Source organism: Podarcis muralis, chromosome 13 (genome assembly GCF_964188315.1).
Source record: "Podarcis muralis chromosome 13, rPodMur119.hap1.1, whole genome shotgun sequence".
NCBI classification, from domain to species: domain Eukaryota; kingdom Metazoa; phylum Chordata; class Lepidosauria; order Squamata; family Lacertidae; genus Podarcis; species Podarcis muralis.
The window spans coordinates 55,094,191-55,119,776 of record NC_135667.1 but is presented as its reverse complement, the minus strand read 5'-3'; the positions used below and the strand labels follow the sequence as shown (position 1 = coordinate 55,119,776).

Below are 25,586 nucleotides of genomic sequence, written 5' to 3'. Positions count from 1 at the left end.
CCAGCTTCAAACCATGGTTTCAAATCCTAGTTGCAGTGAGGCAACCTGCTCAGACAGAAGGATCCACAGGGGAAGCAGATCCTGATGTAGATCTTTATTCAGGTCTGGTCTACCCATGAAGCGAGGTGAGGATCCCCAGCGGATGTCAAGAGGTTCAACCCTCTCACTCTTCCTCCGGTCTTCTGTCACTTACAGGCAGCCCCTGAGAAAAGGAGGGGAAGCAACAACAACAGAAACAAGAAAGCAAGCTTCAGCAGGCGAAGCCGACGGCGTGGAGGTCCTCTTCTTGCCACCATGGCCTTCGTTCCCTCCTTTTCACACATGGGAGGCAACCCTCCACCCAAACAAGCAGCTCAGGCAAGGTGAAGGAAGCGAAGCACTGAGATGAGAGACTCAGACATGCAGGATGTTCACGGTCCTCAGAATCACCTGTGTGGGCCAGAACATTCCAGGCAGGGCACAGTGACAGTTGGGAAATGGCAGTTGGGCACTGTGGGAGTGAGACCATAGGTCTTCCTTTCTTCATGTCCTCCAAACTGCATTACAAACAGGTATTGGTTAGGGTAACAGGATGACCCTTAAAAAGCAGAGACAGCACCTTGCCAACAAAGGTCCATATAGTTAAAGCTACGGTTTTCCCAGTAGTGATGTATGGAAGTGAGAGCTGGACCATAAAGAAGGCTGATTGCCGAAGAATGGATGCTTTTGAATTCTGGTGCTGGAGGAGACTCTTGAGAGTCCCATGGACTGTAAGAAGATCAAACCTATCCATTCTGAAGGAAATCAGCCCTGAGTGCTCACTGGAAGGACAGATCGTGAAGCTCCAATACTTTGGCCACCTCATGAGAAGAGAAGACTCCCTGGAAAAGACCCTGATGTTGGGAAAGATGGAGGGCACAAGGAGAAGGGGACGACAGAGGATGAGATGGCTGGATAATGTTTTCGAAGCTACCAGAATGAGTTTGACCAAACTGCGGGAGGCAGTGGAAGACAGGAGTGCCTGGCGTGCTCTGGTCCATGGGGTCACGAAGAGTCGGACACGACTAAACGACTAAACAACAACAACAACAGGATGACGCTTCCAAGGACAGTCTGTCTCCACCTATCAAGTGCAAAGGATAGAGAGCCATGTTTTCACCAGTAGGTCCTGCCTCGAGAGCAGGGATCTTGGGGAATCTCTGGCCCTCAGGCCTGACACAAGCTCCAATTTGGCCCATGAGGCATGACTTAGTTGAGCCTTTTCTAGCAAATTCAGCTCTATGGACTTCATGCATTAAACTAGCGCTGATATGCATTGTTAGGTTTGCTGCAAAAACTCCCACAGTTTTGAGGTTGGTTTTGGGCATTTTCATTTCTTTCTCTCCTCTTCAGGAAATACTTCGTCATGGGATTCAAGTAATGGCACTTCCTCCCCTGAAAGTAAGTAAGTAAGTGTGTGCTCCCAATTCTTTCCTTTGAAGTTGATTGATGTGATTGGCGCCAGCTGATTGAAAGGTGGACAGCCACCTCCACTTGTCAAAATGATTGGGATAGATCAGCCTCTGTCTTGGCAGTTGACATTTTTTAAGTATAGCCTAGCCTCCAAAACTATCTCTTTCTCAGCTCTTAAACTAGGAAAAACATGGTTTTTTTAATAGTGGATTTTTTCCAGAAAAGTAAGGGGGCTGTGGGTGGGCAGGCACTTTTGATGCTAATAATGCAATTTGTCCACTGCAAAAACCGTGCATTCGTGAGGAGTAGTGACTCTACAATTGATAACCACCTAGAAGCAAGTCTGCTCCATCTTCTGCATGACTGCCTTGAAGGCTGCTATCATGTCTTTCCTTAATCTTCTCCTGGTGGTGCACACCCAGTTCTTCTAACTGTCCCTCAGAACTTGTTTCCAGACATACTCCAGGTGCATCAGCCCTTGTGTCAGAATCCAGGCTGGTACATGGGTATGCCAGGGTTAACCAAGACTGAATGTTGGTGGCTGGATGCTTATTCTATTACTTTCACTTTTCAAACGTTTTCCCCTTTTCTACAATAAAACGGTGCTTGTTTCCAAGTAAATGCATTTAGCATCAGGGCAATTGTTTTATTTAGTGTCAGTTTCATTCCCATAGTCACGATGGTTGCAATGATTTAAGTGAATTGAAAGTGCGAAGCTGCACATGCTCAGAATATTTTCTTCTTTAAATCTGCATTGTCACACTGCCTTTTGTCTGCTTTTGCTCTAGCGTATCGGGAATCTGCTGTAAAGTATGGATGGGGAGAAGATAAACAACTATTGTGTGCTTTGCAACTGAAGCACCACACACCACTACCCAAAATTGGGGGGGGGGCATAAAAGGATTAAGTCTAAAATTACATAGCAGCCCCACAATCTGTGCATCTTGCTGCAATCTTCAACAGCTGCCTTTCAAAGTATGTAGCATGTTTTCAATTACTTTCCACACTCCCCAAAATGAGTGTAGCCTAGCTTTTCTGTTACTTGACTAAACTGGTATGCAGAATCATATCCAGTAGTGTTTTCTTGCGTTGCTGAGTATTCTAGAAGATAAATAATCCCTCCCTGACCACAGAGAAGCATCTCCTTGAGAAAGGAACAAATGGCCTTATTCCTTATAAGGCGTCACCCGGCAGCTTGAGCCCTGTGAATGGGCAATTGCTCTCGGATTGTTCGCAGCCTCTTGCTTCACGCAGCGGCTCAGAGCAGCGCCAGGAAGCTGCTGCAGGCGGCGGGCAGAAAAACCCAAAGCAGCCGGAGCCTGGAGAGAAGCAGATTCTGCAGCTCAGCATCCAGGACGGGACTATGGGCAAGTCAGGTGGGTGGACGAGCCTGGACGAAGCTCGCAGCTTTCCATGCCTATGAACGCAGGACCCCCCCCCAAACCTCACCCCTTGCTTCGATGTGCATAGATCTTAATGGCTCTTTAGACGAGCTTCATCCAGTAGCCCGGAAGGGTTTTCTTTGTGCAGAAGAAACCCGGAACTCGCTGCCTAGGATGCGCGACTTTTATGCATTGGGTTTGCTGTTACGTGAATTTCGGTCTAATATGCTTGCTAGAAACTGTTAGGCTTGCAGCATTAGCCATGGGGAGAGTCCGTTAGCTTTCAAGCAGCGCTTTGCGTTTCCTCGGAGGATGTGATTAAGAGGGGGGCGGGGGCAGGAAGTAAGCCGCGAGCAGCGCAAACCTATTTGGCAAGAATTCAAAATAGCTCCCCATGTACGTTGGCCCTTAGCCTGCACAGCTGCACTGCCTAAGGTGAGAGGGAGCAACTTTCCTTCCTCTGCTGCTTACGCAAGAGGATTTTGGCATCCCAACCAGCTGTGGCGCTTCTGTGTTCTAGGGTTCCCATTTGGAACCGATACACTCAAGTTTCCGCAAGAAAGGAGGCTCTGGAATCAGACTGCTGTTCTAGAAGCTGCTCTGGAGCAAGGGGCGTTGTTTTCTGGAGCAGCAGCATCATTTGGCATCAGAAGCGAGGGGGTCTGTGCAAGGCGGAGGGAGGAGATGGGGTGCAAGTCCCATGGGGGCCCCTTCTCATTCCTTGACAACTTCAAAAGCTGTAAAACAAGCAGGAATGTAACAGCTGCTGCTTTTCTTCGGCCAACAGATGCTGTGATGGCAAAAGCTGTACCTTTTACATGTCTGCTAGCCTTACAGCTTTTAAATGCAAAACTCTGCAACTGTTATGTCTGGCAGTACCAAAGAACTAGGCCCCTTTGGGAGGCAGCTATGTTCACAACACAGCAGCCTTGCAGATCTGCGCGTGGTGGGAAAGTCCAGAATGGAGGATATACAGTGTGTGTGTGTGTGTGTGTGTGTGTGTGTGCGCACGCACACACACCAGGAGTATGAAACCTGTGGCCCTCCAGATGTTGGGCTCACCACTCCCATCAGTCCCAGCCAGCAAGGGTCAGTAGTCACAAACAATTGGAGCTACAGTGGAACTGCCTCAGAAGGCTTCTGCATGTCTGTTTTAAGCAGATAGCTTTCCTTGGTCTTCTGTGCCAGAGGCGACATCTATCTACCTGTTAGCAGTAACACTTTGGACTGGAGCCCAGGACAGTGGCTGAAGGAACACAGCTTGACTTTCTCAGCCATTCCCCACAAAGTTTGGAGTCAGACAGACTGAATCCCTGAATGCCGTCATTCAGGCGACCAAATCACCAAGACTGGTGCTCCTCTGGGTCCTCCTGACAATATCTCTTTCTCCCCTTGTTTTTACTTGTGGGTGGAAGACGTGGAGAAAGGGTGTGTGTGCTTTCATTCTCTCTCGGTCTGCCATAAATAGCAACAGGGGTGGTAATCACTAGCTGCATGTTGTAACTTCTGATTGTGTACAAGGCCTGGGTGTGGGTGTATTTAAACTGCACTATCGGAGAAGTCCATCTGGTTTTACCCAGATGTAGGCAAGGCTAGAAGTGTGTCTTTAAGAATTCATGCAGCCTGCTTTTAACTGCAGCATCCAGCCAACAGATTTCTGTGTTTAATGCTATGAGTTTCTCCAAGCCTGATAATTTCAGGGTGCACACAGATGTACCTAAAAACCAAGTGTCAATGTTCTTTGTGAAGTTGATGTGCAGAGTGTTGAATACATGGGTGGCTTTGATGTCACAATCTTATTGTCGCTGTTCCATGGAACAGTTTTGCAATGAGAAAAAGCGGATTTGTTTTTTTTAAAGGTGCAGTCAAAACATTTAATCAGAAAAGGCTACTCTCTGTTATAGAATGCTTTTTTCTCTGGGTGATGCCCATGAGGTGCAGAGAGTCTGTTGTTTTTCTGCGCCAGGCACAAGCCCCTCAGTAGTTTAAATTTGGAAATTAGGGGTAGTATTGAAACAAATGATCATTATGGACCTACATTATATCCAATTTTTTCAATAGGTCTACTCTGAGTAAAACACAGCTGATTGACACCTCTGGTCTGTGTTATGGTGTGATGCTTCTGTTATAATTTTCTGTTATTTTTCTCTTGATTTAGAAGAGGTTTAATAAAACTTGCAAGCCACCTATGACAGTAGTTTGAACTAAAAAATTGATTTAAGTATTAAATATTTGAAATGGGCAAACATGAAATTGGTGCTTAAGCATTGGAGGGGAGGATCTGGAAGCCTGCCTGAAATATGATGTAGAGCAGAGCTTGTGTGTTAAAATTGGATGACAGGCCCATGTGCGCATTTGTATTAGTCAGTTTCTAAATCCTCTGAAATCACCGTAGCTTGTGTTAAGAGCTAATTAAGGCAGACTGGTGCTTCCTGTGGTATACAGTGGTACCTTGGGTTAAGCACTGAATTCTTTCCGGAGATTCTGTTCTTAACCTGAAATTGTTCTTAACCTGAAGCACCACTTTAGCTAATGGGGCCTCCTGCTGCCGCCGCGCCGCCGGAGCACGATTTCTGTTCTCATCTTGAAGCAAAGTTCTTAACCTAAGGTAATATTTCTGGGTTAGCATAGTATGTAACCTGAAGCGTATGTAACCCAAGGTACCACTGTATTAAAAACTAATGCACTCTGGACTAACCCCCCCCCCCCCTTGAGGTGGCAGCCTGGTGGTAATGGGTCATTAGTAAGACACAGGATCAAATAGGCTTTTGATGATTGGGGGTTACAGTACCTTGTTAGACAAACAGCACATTTCTCCACACAAGTAAGTCCTGTTTTGTTCAATGGAGTTTATTATCAGGAAGAGATTTCATTATTTTATTGGATTTTATATAATTTTAGAAAGCTAAAAAAATAAGGCATAATAACAGCAAAGGAACATCCTGTATTCCCTGCCCCCCCATCTCCCTCAGGAAAGAATTTTAGACTTCTTACAATATGTGAAATTCTCTTAATATCTGTTAAGTACCCTTTGAGGGTTCAGACAGTCCTTACATGCAGAAATATCTAAGAAAACCCATCCCTCTCTCTCATTCCTCTACAACAGAGGAGGAAACCTCTCTGGGAGCCAGATATTGCTGGACTCTCATCAACTCCAGCTCCCTTTCCGTTGCCCACGCTGGCTTGGCCTGATGGCTGGTGGAGTCCAGAAACATCTGGAAAATCCTTGTTGTTCTCCACTCCTGCTATAAAAGAAACTTGGAAAGGGGTGGTTTGCAGTGGGAGGTCAAGAGGAGAGGGAGTTGCTGCAGCCTTTCTTAACCCACCACCTGATATGTATAATTAGGAAACAATCTGCATATGCAATTTAGGCCCCCCAGATTTCAGGGACTAGAATGTAGAATATCTAAGTATGCATCTGTCAGGTTATCATTTTAGCAATATACCATGCATACAATAGAAGAAAACCATAAGAAACATGTATCAGTGTCCTAAGACCACTGAGCTATAACAGCCCTTGAGCAACAAGAGAGCATTTCCTGAAAGCATTTCCTGTTTAGAATGGTAAACAGGCTGCTACAATATTGAAAACATCCTTATAAATATGCTGGCAAATCAATTTTTTTCATTCCGCTGATAAGGAATGACTGTTTGCAAGGTGAACATTTAATAGCTTAAAGTAGGAGGTGGGGATTTATATGTGAATCTGTTCAACAGCAATGAACCTTAAATCCTCAGGTGTATTCTTACCTTCCAGGAAGTGAAATGTTAATGGAGCCACAAATGGTTTTGTTGCAATCTTACTTCTGTGCTCACTAATCTCTAATCTCAGGACTCCACTCATTCGTGAACAAGGACACAATATTACTTATGTAGTGCATTATTGCTGTAAAAACCTTTATGGGACTGGTACATTGTTTTTCGCTATTACAGTTCTGCACTGCAAGAACACTTTCCACACCCAAAGTGACCACTTATAATTAGGAGTCTAATTCTGTCATGTATTTATTTTTAAAAATGTATATGCAGCTCAAACCTCCAAAGCAGTTTACAAAGAGACTGTACTAAGAGAAGGTACTAATGCACAGGTTCTTTGTGTTAAATGAGCTATGATATCCTTTGAGGCAAGTCTTGAATTCCTGGGATATGTCTAACTAAGGATTGAGACACTGTGTGTCTAATAGAAAAGGACATGTTGTTATATCCTACTGACCAAAATAATTTGTTATAATGAATCTTCTTTGCAAAAACAAAAATCTGAGTCCACCATATATCCAAGACATGAAACATTTTATTTAATCTGTGGGGTTTTTAGCTGTTCTTGCATTGGTGCTAAGCGTGCTATTCTGTTTCTTTGTTAACCAGAACATGCAAACTCCTTTGTTTCAAATGGTGGTATGAATTCTGGCTGGTGACTTGTGCTGGTGCATTTAGCAATCCTATCCCATGGTTAAAGGAAATCATGAGAGGGAGGGGGGGTTGCGTGACTGCCGCATCATGCTCCCAATCTTCTCATCTCCACTAGGAGAATATCAGACCCCTCAAGTGTCCCGATTTAATCGGGACATTCTGAATTTACGGAGGCTGCCCCGGCTTCTGATCCCAATCTGGGATACCCAGATTTTCTCGGAGGCCACACTAGGCATCGCAACGTCTTCCAGCCTCACAGGGCCTAGGGCAACCTCCTCGAGGCTGCTGAGCAGAAGGCTAAAGACAGCAATGGTGAGAGAGAGGAGGCAAGGAGGGTGAGGAAGGGGTCAGCGGCAGGGAGGGGCCAAGTGATGTAGATGGGGGAGGCTGGGGGGTGCCCCAAATTTTTCTTACAAAATGTTGGAGAGTATGTAGTATTAAAGGGACGTGGGTGGTGCTGTGGTCTTGTTGCAGGAGAAACCCCTCCCCCTTGTTAACAGTCTAAACCACAGAGCCTCTTGGGCTTGCTGATCGGAAGGTCGGCGCTTCAAATCCCCGCGACGGGGTGAGCTCCCGTTGTTCAGTCCCAGGTCCTTCCCACCTAGCAGTTCAAAAGTACATCAAGTGCAAGTAGATAAATAGGTACTGCTCCGGCGGGAAGGTAAATGGCTTTTCCATGCGCTGCTCTGGTTCGCCAGAAGCAGCTTAGTCATGCTGGCCACATGACCTGGAAGCTGTCTGCAGACAAACACTGGCTCCCTTGGTCTATAGAGTGAGATGAGTGCGCAACCCCAGAGTCGTCCACGACTGGACCTAACAGTCAGGGGTCCCTTTACCTTTACCTTTATGCAATATTAAGTCTGCTCTGCAGTAGTTCTAGTCCATGCTAGTGACTGAAGCAATGTTTGGCTTCTAGTAAAATATTAGCTTGTGGAGCCCAACACCCTCCCCCCTCTCAGGGTTGGAAGATCCCTATCTCCATGACTTCTGAAGGTCTTCCCACCACTCTATACATCCTTTTTACAGATTTGTTAGCTTTGCAGATATATAAACAAGCAGCTTTCAGGAACCTTAGTCATTAGCATTTTTTGAAGAGTTGAGTGGAAAAACCCCCAAGATAATGACTCATTGCAGGCTGTGTAATAGATTTCTGTACTGTATATATGAATCACAGTTAAAAGGAAGGGAAGCTGTACTGTTTTCCAGAAGTTGTATGTTCTCCTGCCTGCTAAGAGTGGGCTTGAAAATGGATGGATTAAATTGCAACCAAACCAGGAGATGATAGGAAACACAGAAGTTGGTGAACCAGGGCCACATTTATGAATTTAACAAGAGCAGATCAGCAGTCGTGATGCAGTGCAAGACAGCAGCTGCCACAAAACAATTGTCACAGCCGGGGGGGGGGGGCGCACATCTTTAAAGTTGTTAAATGTTACAAATATTATGCCTGAATGTATCCTTTCGACTTGACAGCTCAAATCAACCCCTTTGCCAAGTTCCTCCATTTCAACGCCATTTTGCCCTTGGTAAAAGGACTCTTCCCTTCCACCTCCCCAAAGCATGAAGACATGTATACACACCTCCTACCCCAGGAAATGCCCAGAGGTGACAATTGCTGGGCTCATTGTTCTCCAAGGGAAGCCAAATCTCATCACCAGACTTGTCTCAGGCTCCAGACATGCAAAGGAAGTTCTGTTGTACTTTTGGGTGGTGGGTACTAATGCTAATCTTATACTTGGGTGTTGCCCTGACATATCTGTCTATGCTAATCTTATGTAACCCTCCCTTTTTGTGACATGTTAGTGATGTAGCAGTGATGCTGTGCGAACTGTATTCTGGGATATGGTGGGAAAGTTTTAAAAGTCAATGTCGCCCCATGCTCTGGGTTCACTTACTGCTGTTTGAACCTGTTGCGCAACAATAAAGGATCTAAGTCTACTGACTGCTGCTTTGTTCCAAATTACTTGGCTGGAATTTCCTACTTTTACTGACCGCATGGACCCGCGGGGGACTTGTACTCCGATGAGCTGGGCTGTTGAGTGGTCTCTCAACCCAGAATTTTCCTTAACACTATGCATGAGCAAAACACTGCGAAAGGAGAGAACATAGGAGCCAACTTCTTCTTTTTTTCAATTTTTCAATAATTTCCCAAAAATATATATATAAATGTTACGGGGAAATCTGGGTGCGGGGCTACTCTGCCACCCAGCTCGTCGGACTAAGTAAGTCCGCGGGTCCCTGCGGAAGAAAATGAGCTCAGCCAGACAGGAGCAAACTGCAGAAGATCCAAGTTTATTGCGCAACAGGTTCAAGACGAGATTGAACAGCGAGAAAGGGGTGACATGGACTTTTGAAACTCCCTCCATGTCCCAGAATACAGTGCAAAATACATCCCAGTTACGTCATGAATACATTAAGGAGAGGTTGGGTTACACCGGATTAATATATGGAGGAGGGAGGGGGGAATATGCAGAGCTGGAGATATGCGCAGATAAGCGCTTCCTGAGTGCCGGTGATGGAAAGACAATGGTCCATGTATGCATAGTCTGTCACCTGGCATTGCCCGGAGGAAAGGTTTGGCAGAGTGATTTGACAGTATATTGTAGCGAAGAAGGTGAAGAAGACATGCCCCCCCCTTCCGTAACATAAAACAAACAAACATAAATCCTAATCGTAATTGAACCAATCCTAATAACATTGTTAAATGACTTCCTCAAATCCCCCTGGTTGAATTTCATTGTATATCATTTTAACAGTTTTCCAAAATCAATTTTCTCAAAAAATTAACTTGATCACTTAACATCTTTCATTCTTTCTAATTTTGCTTTAAACATCTAAATTCCTATCCTTACATGTTTAAATCCTAAGCCTATCTACTATTTGCAAGCTTTTCCAATTAGGTTATCTTAACGTATTTAGCTAAATAATCTTTAAATTTCATCCATTCTTCCTGGTACTCCTCCTCCTTCTGGTCGCGGACTCTTCCAGTCAGGTCGGCTAGCTCCGAAAAGTCCATCATCTTCATCTGCCCATAGGAGCCAACTACTAGGAGCAGAGGTACCTTCACCCCCACAGTAATATATTTGAGGGAGCCGGGGGCCCCAAGGTGATGGGCATTGCCATTCAAATGGTAATTGGGTGCTGCATCTTGTGATTGGTGATGTGGGCGGGGCTTACCTGTCTCACCCCCCCCTCCAATATTTTATTCAATTTGGCACCCCGAGAGAGAGGCAGCCTTAACCATACCCAACTGTACCCAGTGGCGTAGCGTGGGGGGTGCAGGGGGTGCCGGCCGCACCGGGCGCAACATCTGGGGTTAGGGCAAATCCACAGGTTAGGGGGCGCAAATCCACAGGTTAGGGGGCGCAAATCCATGGGTTAGGGGGCACAAATTACTTGCCTTGCCCCGGGTGCTGACAACCCACGCTACGCCGCTGACTGTACCAGTGGTGGTCTAGCCACTGACCAGCATTGCCATCTCATAACCGTCAAACTAGCACTGCTAAAGTCCAGGGCCCCACCTGAAATATGCAGGATCTTAACCAAAGCAGGCAGTCAATGTGACTACATGAACCAGGCAGCTTTCAAAGCCTGAATCACACAACAAATGCCTTGGGCTTTTCGACCCCAGCAGTTTATCAGCAGATAATGGATTATAAGAATCAGGATGTGCCAGGCATGCCTGCGTCTGCCCCCTAGCATTCTACATATCCTGAAATCCCCAGTAGTGCAGCACACACACACACCCCGCAAGAAACCCACATTGGCTTCCAAAGAGGAGATATGAGAGCCGTCTTCAAATATCTGAAGGAATGGAAGATGGAGCAAGCTTGTTTTCTCCTGCTCTGGAGGGGAGGACTCAAACCCATGGCTTCAAGTTACAAGAATGGAGGTTCCAACTGAACATCCGGAAGAACTTTCTGACAGTAAGAGCTGTTTGACAGTAGAATGGACTTCCTCAGAAGGTTGCGGTCTCTCCTTCCTTTGAGGTTTTTAGGCAGAGGTTGGAGGGACATCTGTCATGGATGCTTTAGTTGAGATTCCTGCATTTCATGGGGTTGGACTTGATGACCCTCGGGGTACCTTCCAACTATGATTCTATGATTCCAAATCCCAAACTCACACCTAGAATAAACCTTCCTGATCAACCTCTGTGTCTAAGCAATATTTCAGAACTGGGACATTCCTACTAGTATCTCTTGCCTGTCCCAAAATAGCTGGAACTCCCTCCCTGTTCTGAGAGAACTTGCCCAAGCACTGCTAAAAGACACGTGAGCTATGCTAGGAAATAGAGCAGACTTCTTTCCAGGATTAATTGGGGTAGATGTGTGAGCATTTATGTATTAACTTTATATCTCTTCCTTCTCCCCAAAGGATTTGAAGACACTATGCATCTTGTATTTATACACCATTGCAAAGTGCTCAGAACACTTTATAAACATTAAGGGAATACTTTGGGCTTGCAGTTATTTGAAAGTTCTTCAGGAGTACATTATCTCCATTTAAATGTGTGTTAGGATCACATGCTTAGGAGTTATGTCTATACTGACAGATCATGGATTAGATCAGGGAATATAACTCAAATTCACTTAATCTTGTTCTATAAAGCTTGTTTTTTTAAAGCAGCTTCTGCTTCCAAGTTTGTTGGAAAGTCCAGCTGCTCCCTTCTTTTCCATGAGCCCATCGTGCTGAGATTACCAAACTGACAAAGCAAGCTCTGTATCTTCCAGGCTCCAGAGGACAGAAACGGGAAGCGAATTAGTCATTTATTGTTCTTGTTTCTCAGTGCTAGCACAGTTGCATCTTTAAGAAATAACATTCCTTGACTGCTGACTGGATGATTTCAGCTTTATTTCAGTTGTTACCGTATGCTAGGAGGCTCCATGTCTTTGTGTGTGTGTGTGTGTGTGTGTGTGTGTGTGTGTGAGAGAGAGAGAGAGAGAGAGAGAGAGAGAGAGAGAGAGAGAAGAAAAAGAGAGAAGAAAAAGAGAGAGAGAGAGAGAGAGCGCAATATTAGAATTGCATATTTTTATAACCCTGTAAACGTAGAATTTTATGTTCCTGTACATCTTCATTGAGTTAATAAAATGTAGTTGTTTAGCAGATCTGCATATTAACTATCGGTTATGGAAAGTTTAATGTGAGGCGCACAATGTACATCACATTATGCAAAAAATATGTCCTAAATCTTAATACTAAATGTGGTATCTAAATCCGGCATTCTGTACTGCAGGGCATTTTAAGACTACCAAATTAATAGTTACGGTAATTCAACAACGATTGGGGGAGTCCTAGCTCAATAGTAATTTACATGTGGAAGATCCCAGGTCTAGCATCACTGGCTAAAAGGCAAAGCTTTGGTGATCTTGGAGGACCTGCTCCGATTTGGATCCGACAGTAATGGGACGAATGGCCTCGTTTGCACCTTTGCATACTTGGTACTAGGATGTGTAGGGTGTTGCACAGTGAACACATTGGTAATGGGAAGGAAATTATGCTATCCGTCCTCTTCTGTTAGATATTGGAAGTGCCTGTGCTTATTTGACCCAAGCTTGTGCACTGTTCTTTCTTTTTAAACATAAATATGGGTCATTTCTACACAAGGATTCTTTAGCACTGTTATCTGCTAGAAGAGGCATTAAAACTGCGGTTCTACGTAGTGTGTAATATGGTAAAGGTAAAGGGACCCCTGACCATTAGGTCCAGTCGTGACCGACTCTGGGGTTGCGGCGCTCATCTCGCTTTATTGGTCAAGGGAGCCGGCGTACAGCTTCCGGGTCATGTGGCCAGCATGACTAAGCCACTTCTGGCGAACCAGAGCAGCGCACGGAAACACCGTTTACCTTCCCGCCAGAGCAGTACCTATTTATCTACTTGCACTTTGAGGTGCTTTCGAACTACTAGGTTGGCAGGAGCAGGGACCGAGCAACGGGAGCTCACCCCATTGCGGGGATTCGAACTGCTGACCTTCTGATCGGCAAGTCCTAGGCTCTGTGGTTTAACCCACAGTCCCACCCGCGTCCCTAATATAGTACTATATTCCCTATAATAACCCCTCAGTTTTTGTCCCTACAGCAGAAACAAAAGTGGTTTGTGCATTACTGACCTACGATCTTGCTCCAAGGCTGCAATCCTAGGTATGTTTAAGTCAGAATTAAGCTTCTGATTTACCCCCTAGAATGCACACTTAGGAATGCAGCCTCCGATCACATGGTGTGAAGTGATTCATGCTTCTTCCGGACACTGGCGTTATTTAAGTTGGTACTTCATTTACTGATTTGCTTTTTACAATCAAAGCCAGGGGTACCAACTTGAATAAAATACTGTGGGGGCCCAGATAAGGCCCACCCTGCATAATCAATCACATGGCACAGTGCACACACACTATTTGAGTGGGAATGCCCATCAACTTTGTGGGGACCCAGGCCTCTCAAATATTTATGGGGGCGGGGGCGAATCCCCTACGGCCCCTCGGAGTTGGCTGCTATGATTCTAGCAATCGCAGCATTTGCTTCTTCATTTTTAAAATGATAATTTTATTAGTACACATGCACTTTAGTACAAATTGAAAATTAAAAAGAGCGGGGGCAATAGTTGCTGTGGAAACAAATGGGGGAAGGGGCCACATGCTGTAGGGACAGGCAGGCAGAACATCACCAACTATCTTACTGAAGACTCCTATTGCTAGGTACATTAATAGTGCTTTGCAAGTCTACACCCACCAGGCTGGTGCTGCAGTTGCACTGAAAGTAGGAAAAATCACCACAAACTTTATTGAAAAAGACGAGAGTACAAAGTGGAACACATTGGAATACAATCGTTTGGCAGAGACGTCACTTGGCATCTTCTCAACATGAATGAGTGATGCACATTCCAGAGAAAGTCATTGCACTACTAAATGGAATAGTTCCAAACTTCCCTGCTTCTTGGAGATTAGCTGAGGTTTCATGCAAAACTGCTCAGAATAGCCAATGTATCAAAGGAAGAAACACTGGGATAGGGAGGTGACGCTTTTATGTATTAATGCTTTGCTATTGTGGGCTGTTTTGTGCTCAGTTTGCTTGCTAGAAATGTGGCATACAAAAGTAAAAGATGAGTATGAAGAAAGATAGATGTGCACCCTAAGTTCTTACTGTATATTGTTAATTTTAGATCTGTAGGCGCAGATCATCCTCTAGAATAAAATAGCTTACCAGGGAAGTCGCCCCTTGGGGTGCCTCAGGGTCAATTTTTATGGTAGCCCAAATCTCAGTTGTACGGGTGTATGTATATATCTCAATTTTAACTCATGAGCTATTGCTGCAATCTGCTCTGATTGTATATTTTATCTTTATGAACGCTGTTTTTATTGTGTTATGTGAGCTGGACTTTGACCGTAATAAATTATCTAAATCTTAGATATGAAAAAAACAATATTTTATGCTAACAAATTGGCTTTGCTACTTTTTTGCGTTGGTTGTTGAAGATGAGCTAAGGAGGTTAGGGTTATAAGACAGAAACTCTGATAACAGGTCAAAAGCTTTGAATGCCACAGATTACATGCATATTATAGTTCCTTTCTTCTTGTCTTTCTCTGCAATGCTGTGTATATCATAATGCATCCCCTCTCGCCAGTGCTTGTGCAACTAAGTGATCCCAGGTGCAGCTGTTTTAAAACAAGCCATCTGATGAGTTGGTTAAACTGATTTTCTCCTTATTTTGTAGGCTTTGAAATGTAAGAGCAATGTAAGATTTTGGCCCTTGCTTAGGGCCTGAAGCAGAGACTGGAATTGTTTTGAATTTCTAATGCTTTATACCGTTTTAGCTTCCAAGCAATTTGCGGAAGAGGTCTTAAAAGCCCACAATGACTACAGGAAGAAGCATGGAGTTCCCTCACTAAAACTCTGCAAGAAGTTAAACAGGGAAGCACAACAGTGAGTACAACTACTTCTTTATTTGTTAATTGAAGAGTTCATTGGTATTGCAGTACTTTTGATTTGATTCTTGGTTTGTTGATACTCAAATCCTCATGGATTTATTTCCTTGAACAACAAAAAAAGACATTTTCCCCCCACTGCCAGGATCAGCATAATTGTCTTCTCCAGTGGTACCATATTTTGGAGGAGCAAGCTGGCACACAGCAAAATCTCTAGTAATTTCTATAAGCATTGGTTGAAAGGAAGAAGAAAACCTAAATTTTGTTAAAATTACATGGTGCATGTTGTTGTTGTTTAGTCGTGTCCGCCTCTTCGTGACCCCCTGGACCAGAGCACGCCAGGCACTCCTGTCCTCCACTGCCTCCCACAGTTTGGTCAAACTCATGGTGCATGTAGCTGAGCTCTAATGTTCTTCGGTATTGCCAGCGATTCACACCACCATTTCTTGGACCACTTCACACAGTTGGTAGGTCTCATAGGATGGGATGCTTCTCTCTACAAAAAGACCACCCAAAATAGACACAGTAGCTCCTAGCATGTCTGAGAACAAGGGGCCTTGCCTCGCTTTATCCCTCATGCGCTAGTTTTCTGGATGTATTAAATTTATATAATCTTTCAAGCATTCTGATGCTCACCCTGTCTCTAAAAACTAAACAGTTGCTATCATGTTCCTGTTGAGGAAAAGATATTAACTGGCTGGTTTGAGGAGGATCACTTCATGGTGCTGGCGCCCATGGCTTGGCCACTGCCAGAACTCCTTCATGGGGACCTGTGGGCGTTTGGAGACACACTGTGAAGCAGGGAGCATTGCATTCCGTTGCGCTATCAACATTCCAAGCGTATTCTAGGGCTTGGCCATCTTTGGAAGCCTTTAGGTCTCACGGCAGGGCTGCCTCACACTCTCCTCCTCCTCAGGCGGACGATGTTCTGAAATACCTCATATCCCTTAAGGAACAGGGATTAGATGCAAAATACCACGGCTTTGCATGTAGCTGTGTTCACATCATTCAGCAAACTCCTGCAGCTTCCAGACCTCTGTGACTACTTCCATGTATGGAAGCTGCTGGAAGGCTGGTGCAGAAGCTACCCCCCCCCCCAGCCCAGGACACTAAAAAACCAATTGCATACACTGTCCTAAGGGACATATAGACTGTGTTGGGCTCCATGGGCTGGTCAAAGTACGAGACCAGGCTTTTCCAGGCAGCCCATTCCCTTGCTTTCTTTGGGGTGCTGTGGGTCAGTGAATGCACAGCCAGCTTTTGGCTTCACTGGTTACCACGGGTCTTGTGCTGGGTGATATGTGCCTGTCCCAGTCTTCCTTAAGGGTTCAGGTGTAGGTTTCTAAGACAGACCAGTCTGGAAAAGGGGCCGGAGGAGGATGAGACGGGAGACAGCCTTATGCCCTGGCTTACATCGCTGATTGTGGTGAAGGCCCTTCCAGATGCCCTTGCCATTAGCTAGGCAAGAATAATCTGAGAAACAGAAAAGGCATAATCAACCTCACCAGCCTACCAATCTGGAGAGTCTTGAAACACCCCCTTAATATCTATATTTTGGTCTGAACTGTCGGTGCAGCAGCAGTGATAGGGCAGATTGGGGCTGGGTGATTCAGCACCCTGACATTGTAGTTCATAACAGAGGCCTGTCCAGACCTGATGGGGCACATCTGTTGCCAATGGGCACCAAGGTGTGGCTGCTGGGTGTTTACAAAGACTTTTGAGAGTGGTTGCAGATGTAAGTAGCTTGGGGGTGAGCTGGCTGAGGGTAGGGCCCAACTGAGGTGGCAGATAAGGCATTGGGTTGAATTCCTAGTCAGTGCAGATGGGGAGGCAATTGGGACTCTCACGCCCCCCACTCCAAGGGATTGGGGTGCTCCCTTAAAGGTGTCTGGGGGAGGTGCTTCCATCCTGACACCCAGATGGGGGCTGATGAGCCAGGATACCCCCCAAAATGGTGATCTTAGAGCAGTGTTTCCCAACCTTTTTTGGGCAAAGGCACACTTGTTTCATGAAAAAAATCTTGAGGCACACCACCATTACAGCCCCGTGACGTCAGCGCGCAGCGTCACGCCGGGAGGGACGCACGAAAGTGTAAGATTCAATTTTTTCCCCTCCCCCTTGCCTTCCTTCTGTGCCAACCGCCAAAAAGCCAAGAATCGCGGGACCGCCGGCGGAGGGGGGGAGGGCGAGCGGAGGCAGCGGCGAGCCCCGTTCCTCCCCATCCGCCCCATTCCGTGCAAGGAGCGCGAACAGGTGTGAGAAGGGGGTCAAACCTGTGGGTCGGTGCCGGGGAACCTCCAAGCTTTGGGGGTGGGGGGGAGGAGGCAGCAAAGCGAGGCAGGAAGGAGAGCGCGGCTTGGCGAAGTACTCGGCGGCGAAGGCCAGCAGGTCCGGCGGCCGGTGCCGCAGCACCTCCACCGTGTAGCCCTGCAGCAGCTCAGTCAGACCCGGCGGGATCTCGATGCTCATCTTGTAGCCGAGGCGCGCGGGAGACTCAACGGACGGGCCCGGGGGAGAGAGAGAGAGAGAGAGACACAGAGAGAGAGCGGGAGTCCCTGCTCGCCGTCGCCACCGCTACAACTACTGTGGCGGTTGGTCGTGGTCGTCGCCGCCGCCGCCGCCCACCTCTATCTATCTCTCCCCCTCAGCTTTCTACGCGGGCCTTGAGCCGGAGGTGGGGGGTGGCCGCCGCCGCTTTCTCCGCCTCCACGTCCTGCCTCCTCCTCCTCGAGCCCTCCGTCAGCCCTGAGGGAACCGCCGCGCTCGCGCCGCCGCTCTCTGACACGCGAGAAAGAGAAAGGAACGGAGCGGCGGGGTAGTCGGGGGAAGGAGGGGTCGGAATGGAAGCGCGAGGCGAGCTGCGCATGCCCAGCAGGAAGCGGCGGAGAACGCCACAGAGAGAGAGAGAGAGAGAGAGAGAGAGAGAGAGAGAAGCAAGGGAGGGCGGGGAGTGGACGGGAACACGCTTCATGCGTCACAATAACGGACAAGAGGTGCTCGAGGGATAGATTAGGACCTAATTTGACTTTTACAAAAAAAAAAAAAAATCTTTCGAATTTTCCCCACGGCACACCAGGCAACATCTCGCGGCACACTAGTGTGCCGCGGAACAGTGGTTGGGAAACACTGTCTTAGAGGTCACCCCATTTTGATGTACATCCCGGAGTGATCCTTAACCTGAGATTAACCCTTCTTTTATCCCAAAGCAATTGTCTTGTTATTATTTCATCTTCCTTGATTAGTCCCCAGCTGCCCACGGCCTCACTGTGTCCGGGCCCACAATCCTGAATTCACACACAAAGCGACCATCAGTAAGATGGGTGGGATTTGGCATCATACTACAGTGATCATTATATCAGAACAAGTATTTGTGCTTTCTGGACCAAACAACCTCTCCTTTCCTCTCCTAAACTCTTTTCTGGGGAGTCTCTCGATCCTCTGAGCTGCTTTAGGAGAATTGGAGGAAGGGGGAAAGCTTAGCCAAGCTAGCAAGACTCCTTGGTTGAATACAGCAAATGACTTTGCAAAAAGCAGTATCAGAAGAGGATCAAAGGCAATCCCATGCAGATGTTGAGATCGGATGGGGAAAACAAAAGACAATCCTTCTGGTCACTTGTCCTACAAAATCCATGCATGATAAGCAAATCTAGATACTCACTCCCCAGCCTTCAGACAGAAAACCCAATAGGATGTAAGTGGGAGTTGAAAATAAAGTGCAATAGGGTAAAATTAATGGCATAAGGTCCAATTCATTGTGAAAAGCTGTTCACGAAAGTATGGGGAGAACTACAAGGAATCAGGCACACAACGGTCAGAATGTTGTTCAGTGTGACAGCCAGAAAAGGGATGCAAGGTAAACACTGATGCAAAACACAATTTTTAAAAAAGAGATTCAGAGGAACTAGACCTACTGTACTGTCCTACAGAAGATACCACAGCAGATGTTCTGCAAAACCTTTATCAAGGGAGCGTTGTCATAAGCTATTAAGAAAAATCAGCTTTGTGGGTTAATTAATATGTCTGTTGAGAAGGAGTGTTCGAAAAGGCAATGGTGCGTAATTAATTAATACTGTCCTGAGAGGAAGAAACCACTAGAGAGTTAATGTCTATAGGAACGAAAAGCTAAGTGGCCTTCCTGAGCTTTCCGTTCTCATTTCTCTTCCTGCTTACTTGTTTCTGACCTATGTGGCTCTTAAGTGAAAGATCCCATTTGAAGTTTACTGTGCAGCCATGTCTGCCTTCAGTGTGGTGGGCCAAAACCTACTCAGCAACAACGGAAGCATAGAAATCTTTATGGGAGAATCACATCAGTATGAAGAGAAGCACACATCACTGTCAACATACCAGAGTCCCTCATCAAATGTTGACTCATTTCAAATAACAATTTCTTACCCTTTCTACCACGAATACGGCATGGCCCACCCTCAAATTTACCTCTTTTGCACAACCCAGTTTCAGATCAATCTATAGGACCATTTTCTATCTATAAACTCTGGAACCTACCTCCCCACCCCCCGATTTCTCATTGTTGTTGTTGTTGTTTAGTCGTTTAGTCATGTCCGACTCTTCGTGACCCCCTGGACCAGAGCACGCCAGGCACTCCTGTCCTCCACTGCCTCCCGCAGTTTGATCAAACTCATGCTGGTACCTTCGAGAACACTGTCCAACCATCTCGTCCTCTGTCGTGCCCTTCTCCTTGTGCCCTCCATCTTTCCCAACATCAGGGTCTTTTCCAGGGAGTCTTCTCTTCTCATGAGGTGGCCAAAGTACTGGAGCCTCAGCTTCACGATCTGTCCTTCCAGTGAGCACTCAGGGCTGATTTCCTTAAGAATGGATACGTTTGATCTTCTTGATACGTTTGATCTTTTCCCGATTTCTCATTACAGTGGCAGAATACAATTCAGCTGCCTCACCCTTCACATCCATAGGGCTAGGGTTAGCATTGGTGTCGGCATTATTAGTATTAGCATTGGGGGGGGGTCTTGGCTTCACTGCTGAGACAGGAGGAGGGAATAGGGGCTTGTCCGCCCTCCACCCCATTTCGAAGGCCAAAGGAAGGAATATCTAGGACAGGCTTCCTCAACCTTGGCCCTCCAGATGTTCTTGGCCTACAACTCCCATGATCCCTAGCTAGCAGGACCAGTGGTCAGGGATGATGGGGATTGTAGTCTCAAAACATCTGGAGGGCTGAGGTTGAGGAAGCCTGGTCTAGGAGGACCAAAGGGAGGAGCTTGGCTAGAGGCTGTGTTTGATGATGGCGATGATGATGATGATGATGATGATAAAGGTAAAAAATTACTTACACCCTGCCCATTTGACTAGGTTGCTTCAGCCACTCTGGGTGGCTTAAAAAGGTGAAGGGACCCCTGACCATTAGGTCCAGTCGTGACCAACTCTGGGGTTGTGGTGCTCATCTTGCTTTACTGGCCGAGGGAGCAGGCATACAGCTTCCGGGTCATGTGGCCAGCATGACTAAGCCGTTTCTGGCCAACCAGAGCAGCGCGCAGAAATGCCGTTTACCTTCCCGCTGGAGCGGTACCTATTTATCTACTTGCACTTTGATGTGGCTTATAGCATAATAAAAGCACAGCAAAGCATCAAACATAAAAAAAACCTTCCTGAAGTTTTCCAATCTCGGATGAGTAGCTCTGGGGCACTATGTTGCTCTTATATGGAACATTGTGCATACTCTTCATTTAGAGCAGGGGTCACCAACCTACAGCCCGGGGGCCAGATAAGGCCCAAGGGACTTGTTTATCTGGCCCATGGCAGCAGCCACTGCCGCTGCCCACTCTTACTGGTGAGGTGCAGTGCAGTGCAGCACAGGGACCCACTTCCCGGGCAGAGGAGCACTGGAAATAGCTTGTGCACATGCACACGCGCCTCCTCCGTCCTGGATATACACCAGAAATAGCATGTGTGTGCGCGTACGGGCGCACGCTCCCCCACCCTCTAGCCCGCCATGCAATCGTCGCTGGAGACCCTGGCCCGAGGCAAGGAAAGCTTGGAGACCCCTGATTTAGAACAACCTTCGCCAACTTGGCACCCATTTTGCTTCAGCATGATGCAGTCTGTTTCCACTTATGTAAAGACCTTTCCTTTTTTTATCTAGGTATTCGGAAGCACTTGCTAGCACCAGAATCCTCAAACACAGTCCTGAATCCAGCAGTGGTAAATGTGGGGAAAACCTTGCATGGGCTTCGTATGATCAGTCAGGTAAGATAAGTACATAGGAAAGACCTGTTAACGTTGCAGTGCTCAAACATTTTCCTCCCAAAACTGTAAGGACTGCAATCTAAGCAACACATATGTGATAAAAAACCATTGAAAGCATTTTTTTATTTGTCAGTCCAATAGTGGCACAGTGCCATACTTATGCACGTTCAAGTGGGAAATGTCCCTCTTGATTCAGTGGGACTTGCTCCTAAATAAGCATAGGATTGCAGCAAGAAGTTTAAGATAAACATTATTAATTTTCAATGGTTGGAATTGGTTGTATGCTTTGATTAGGTATCCCAGTGCCACCTTTGGTACTCTTGTTCAAGGCTCATTGAACCTAGGCAGAGAGCTGGTGTGGTATTGTGTTGATAAAGTTGGATGTGAGCCAGCTTATATTTTTTTCCAGTTATATATTACATTTGTATCCCACCTTTCCTCTAAAAAGCTTGCATCTCCATATCCAGGGACTCAGCTACATTGGCAGAGAAAAAGTGCTTTATATGCTTTGTATATGCATTATAATACTGTGACACCAGGTGGCGCTGTAGAGTTCCGTTTTTGCCAACCTGATTTCTCATACAAAGTTTACAACGCGGTTAACTGAAACGCCTCTTCTTTCATGTGTCTAGATCCAGCCCAGAAATGTTATGGCCCAAGGGTAAGGTAGGGTGTAAATCAATGGAAAAGAGGCAGAACCTAACTACTGAATCCAATATGTTTAAAGTTATTTAACTGCATTAAATATTAAAACATTTGAATTTTATAAAATTGGAAATGTGCTTAGTGCTTGTCAGTTATATCTCCGTGATTTTACACTCACTGACCAAAACATTTCTAAATTTATTTTCTCTCAAAATACACATTTTACATATTTTGATACATTTTTCAAAATTGCAATAGGACATTTGGTAACTGCAAAAGACGTACTTATGTGGTCAAAAAAATGCTTTCTCTTTACGTTTTAAATTCAGCTACTTATTGCTGTTGGTCGGAATGGTGTGTGATACTCTTTTTTCCAAAAAGTTGGGGTTTTTACTAACTTGCTTGCAGCTTGGTTAGAATGTTTTTTGAGAGCCCAGAGCTGCCTTATCTTGGAGGGGAAAAAGAACAGATTGGCAGCATTTTTGCACCCCATCAATTGCAATTCAACAGCATCTTTTCATTCATTTTGCAGGGAGCGAAGTAGCTGACAGATGGTACAACGAAATAAAAAGTTACAACTTTCAGAGTCCGGGGTTTTCCTCTGGGACAGGTGAGTATGGGCTTGGTGTTGCTTATTGACAGTTACCCAGGGCTGGCCCACCTATGAGGCAAGGGAAGGGACTGCCTCAGGCAGCAGGATCCGCAGGGGCAGCAGATCCCGTCTCTAAGGAATGCATCACCCGCTGCTGCTGCGGTGGTGGCGGCAATGATGGCTGTGGGACCCTCCTTGGAGGCCGCAGCTGCCCCCTCCTTGGCACACCCCCCCATGCTGCCTCTGCCACGGCCTCTCAGTGAATAGGAGGCAATGCTGGTCTCCTCCCACCCCTAGCAAGGAAATGGTGGGCTGCCCATCCACCCAATGAGATTCAGAGAGTGGACCTCTCTCTTCCTCTCCCCCCCCACCTCAATTGTTGGGTGAGGCTGAATTGATTTCCCCCCTTCACTCACCCGTTCTTCCCTGGTGCAGGGGTGCCATTTTGTGGTTCACCAGAATGTTTTTGGCTGGCCCTGTGGATAACCTAAAGGACACTTCTAGTTTCTCACAATATCTCAGAAATTAAGCTTTTACATAAAAGCCTCAGCGCCTAGGGCTTGCCGATCGAAAGGTCAGCGGTTCGAATCCCCGCGGCGGGGTGCGCTCCCGCTGCTTGGTCCCAGCGCCTGCCAACCTAGCAGTTCGAAAGCACCCCCGGGTGCAAGTAGATAAATAGGGACCGCTTACTGGCGGGAAGGTAAACGGCGTTTCCGTGTGCTGCGCTGGCTCGCCAGATGCGGCTTTGTCACGCTGGCCACGTGACCCGGAAGTGTCTCCGGACAGCGCTGGCCCCCGGCCTCTTAAGTGAGATGGGCGCACAACCCCAGAGTCTGGCAAGACTGGCCCGTATGGGCAGGGGTACCTTTACCTTTACCTTTTATCCTTTTGGTGGGGAGGTGGAGGCATGCTGTTCAAAATTCAGCAAGAAACAGGCGCTGGGTAACCAAGTGTGAAGAAGCTCATAAACATATCCTTTTGGTGGGGAGGTGGAGGCATGCTGTTCAAAATTCAGCAAGAAACAGGCGCTGGGTAACCAAGTGTGAAGAAGCTCAGGCTTAGTAATTTCTAAATCTTCATCTTTCTAACACCATAACTTGAAAAAGCATTGATTCCAAAGACACATGGTTTGATTTTCCAGGAAATGGCAGAGATACCAGTTAGAAGCTTTACTAACTGCATTGGGTTAACCTGTTAAGTACGGATGTGTTGCCGTAGAAACAACTAACTAGGGATGCCTCGAGAGCAATAGGCCAGTGACTAGCCAGGGTTAGTCTCATCTGGCACGGGTCGCTGGGAATTCTCAAGAGGACAGACACACTGTCTTTTCTGAAACCAAAGCTATGACTTTGCGGGTTCTCCATGAAGCCTGTGTATGTTTATAAATAAAAGTGTATATCACAAGAACACCACAGTCTCCAGTGAGCTTCATACCAAGGAACCTAAAACTGAGGTCAAACAAACAAGTTAACTAATTGGAGCGCTCCTTAAAACTTTCAAATGTATCCTCAAAACAATTGTTCTTTTAAAAAGTTATGAGCAAGCAATACTTTTATTGCGCACAAAGGTTAAGGTCCTTGAGTTAGGATGCTTGAATTTCCTTGAGCAGTTTTTCTGAAACCGAGTCCTGTTCTTGCCCAGTCTTGCATGAGACTCTTGCCCAGAGCCTAATAGATTCTGTGTGGGGTTTTTCTTTAAGGACACTTTACAGCCATGGTTTGGAAGAACACCAAAAAGATGGGAGTTGGAAAGGCAGCTGCCAGCGACGGCTCCACATTTGTGGTGGCCCGATATGAGCCTGCTGGCAATATTGTCAACCCTGGTCACTACGAACAGAATGTGCTCCCGCCAAGGAAATAACGTTGCCATGAGCCTGAGGGAAAGGACTGTTCAAGCGGCTAACGAAAAGCAAAACGGAGGATCGGATTAGTTTGGATAAGCAGGTTTATATTTGAAAATGGTTTTCAAACTTGCTACAAGGAGAGTGGCTTGAATCGTGAGAATCAATCTTGCCTACCAAAATGGACTTTTGTATGGAACCAGTACCTAAAGGGCTGAGGAACCTCAGCAAGCCCAAAACGTAGAATGTGCAAAAATTAGGAGTTCAAATAATGGTTTTATATAGCTTTATATTTGTCTAGGCTTCCTTTTTAAAATTACATTTGTATGGTTTAAGTAAAATTCAGTTGTGATAACTTTTAAATGTTTTTTTTAATCAAGTTCAGATTGCAAATTACGAAGTAAACAGTCTGATTTTGGCTATTGTATCAAAACAGTTGAGTTCCTTATGAATCCCATTCACATCCATAGCCCTTGCTTTTATGCAGTACTTTATATTATTTTTGTATGCTCTTTCTAGATGTATGAGGGTTCTCTCTGTAGCCTGGATACACTCTGTAAATAACATTTGTGTTCTTTGGCCAAGTGCATGTGTTGAAATCACAATGGTCTGTCAGATGATGGTGGCATTTGGGAGCACAGAAGATGAAAACTGAACTCTGCAATGTACTGTATATTGAGCACGGTTTGCCATTGGCATGAAAGGTTTTCCAGTTAGTTGAAATTTGAACTTAGTCCTAGATGAGTAGCTACTATTTGGACGAGTACTATTTGTTCAGTGAAATCCGGGATGCCACATAGCAGCCTAAATCCAGGGCTATATACATGTTGCAGTGGAAGTGCAGAATTCCGCTTCTTGAGAATCTCACCAGAAAATAAAACCAAGCAGAACAGCTGCAAAAAGATGCTTAGAAGTGGCTGGTCAAATGCCCACCAATATGTCATAAGCCTGGTAGTTGATGTCAGTACTTCCGTGGCTTACATAGGTTCTTGACCTCATTAGTAGCAAAACCAGAATAAATTATGCAAGATAGCAAAAATACAGGTAAATTATGCAGAAAAGCGAAATCGTGCAAATAGAGCAACTGTGCATAATTTATACTGGTTAAAGGATTACTCTTTTCTTGGTACATAATTTAGATGCCTGGTTGCAGTT

At 45.9% G+C, this 25,586-nt stretch overlaps 2 protein-coding genes across 3 annotated transcripts in view; one reads left to right on the top strand and one right to left on the bottom strand.

Moving 5' to 3' along the window:
- LOC114581908 (zona pellucida-binding protein 2-like) overlaps positions 1-3,062 on the bottom strand; it is a 23,588-nt gene extending 20,526 nt beyond the window's left edge. The window contains exon 1 of one of the 2 annotated variants that reach the window (XM_077917641.1): positions 2,881-3,062. In XM_077917641.1, coding sequence (XP_077773767.1) covers positions 2,881-2,899 — 19 coding nt within the window. In that variant the 5' untranslated portion in view covers positions 2,900-3,062. Of the gene's footprint in view, positions 1-193; positions 1,420-2,880 lie in introns of those variants that run through there. The other variant, XM_077917640.1, reaches the window with a different exon arrangement.
- GLIPR2 (GLI pathogenesis related 2) lies at positions 2,514-25,586 on the top strand. Its single transcript, XM_028702615.2, has 5 exons — positions 2,514-2,807; positions 15,028-15,136; positions 21,251-21,354; positions 22,532-22,609; positions 24,291-25,586. Exons 1-5 carry the CDS (start codon positions 2,795-2,797, stop codon positions 24,449-24,451), a joined length of 465 nt encoding a protein of 154 aa, XP_028558448.1. The 5' UTR covers positions 2,514-2,794; the 3' UTR covers positions 24,452-25,586.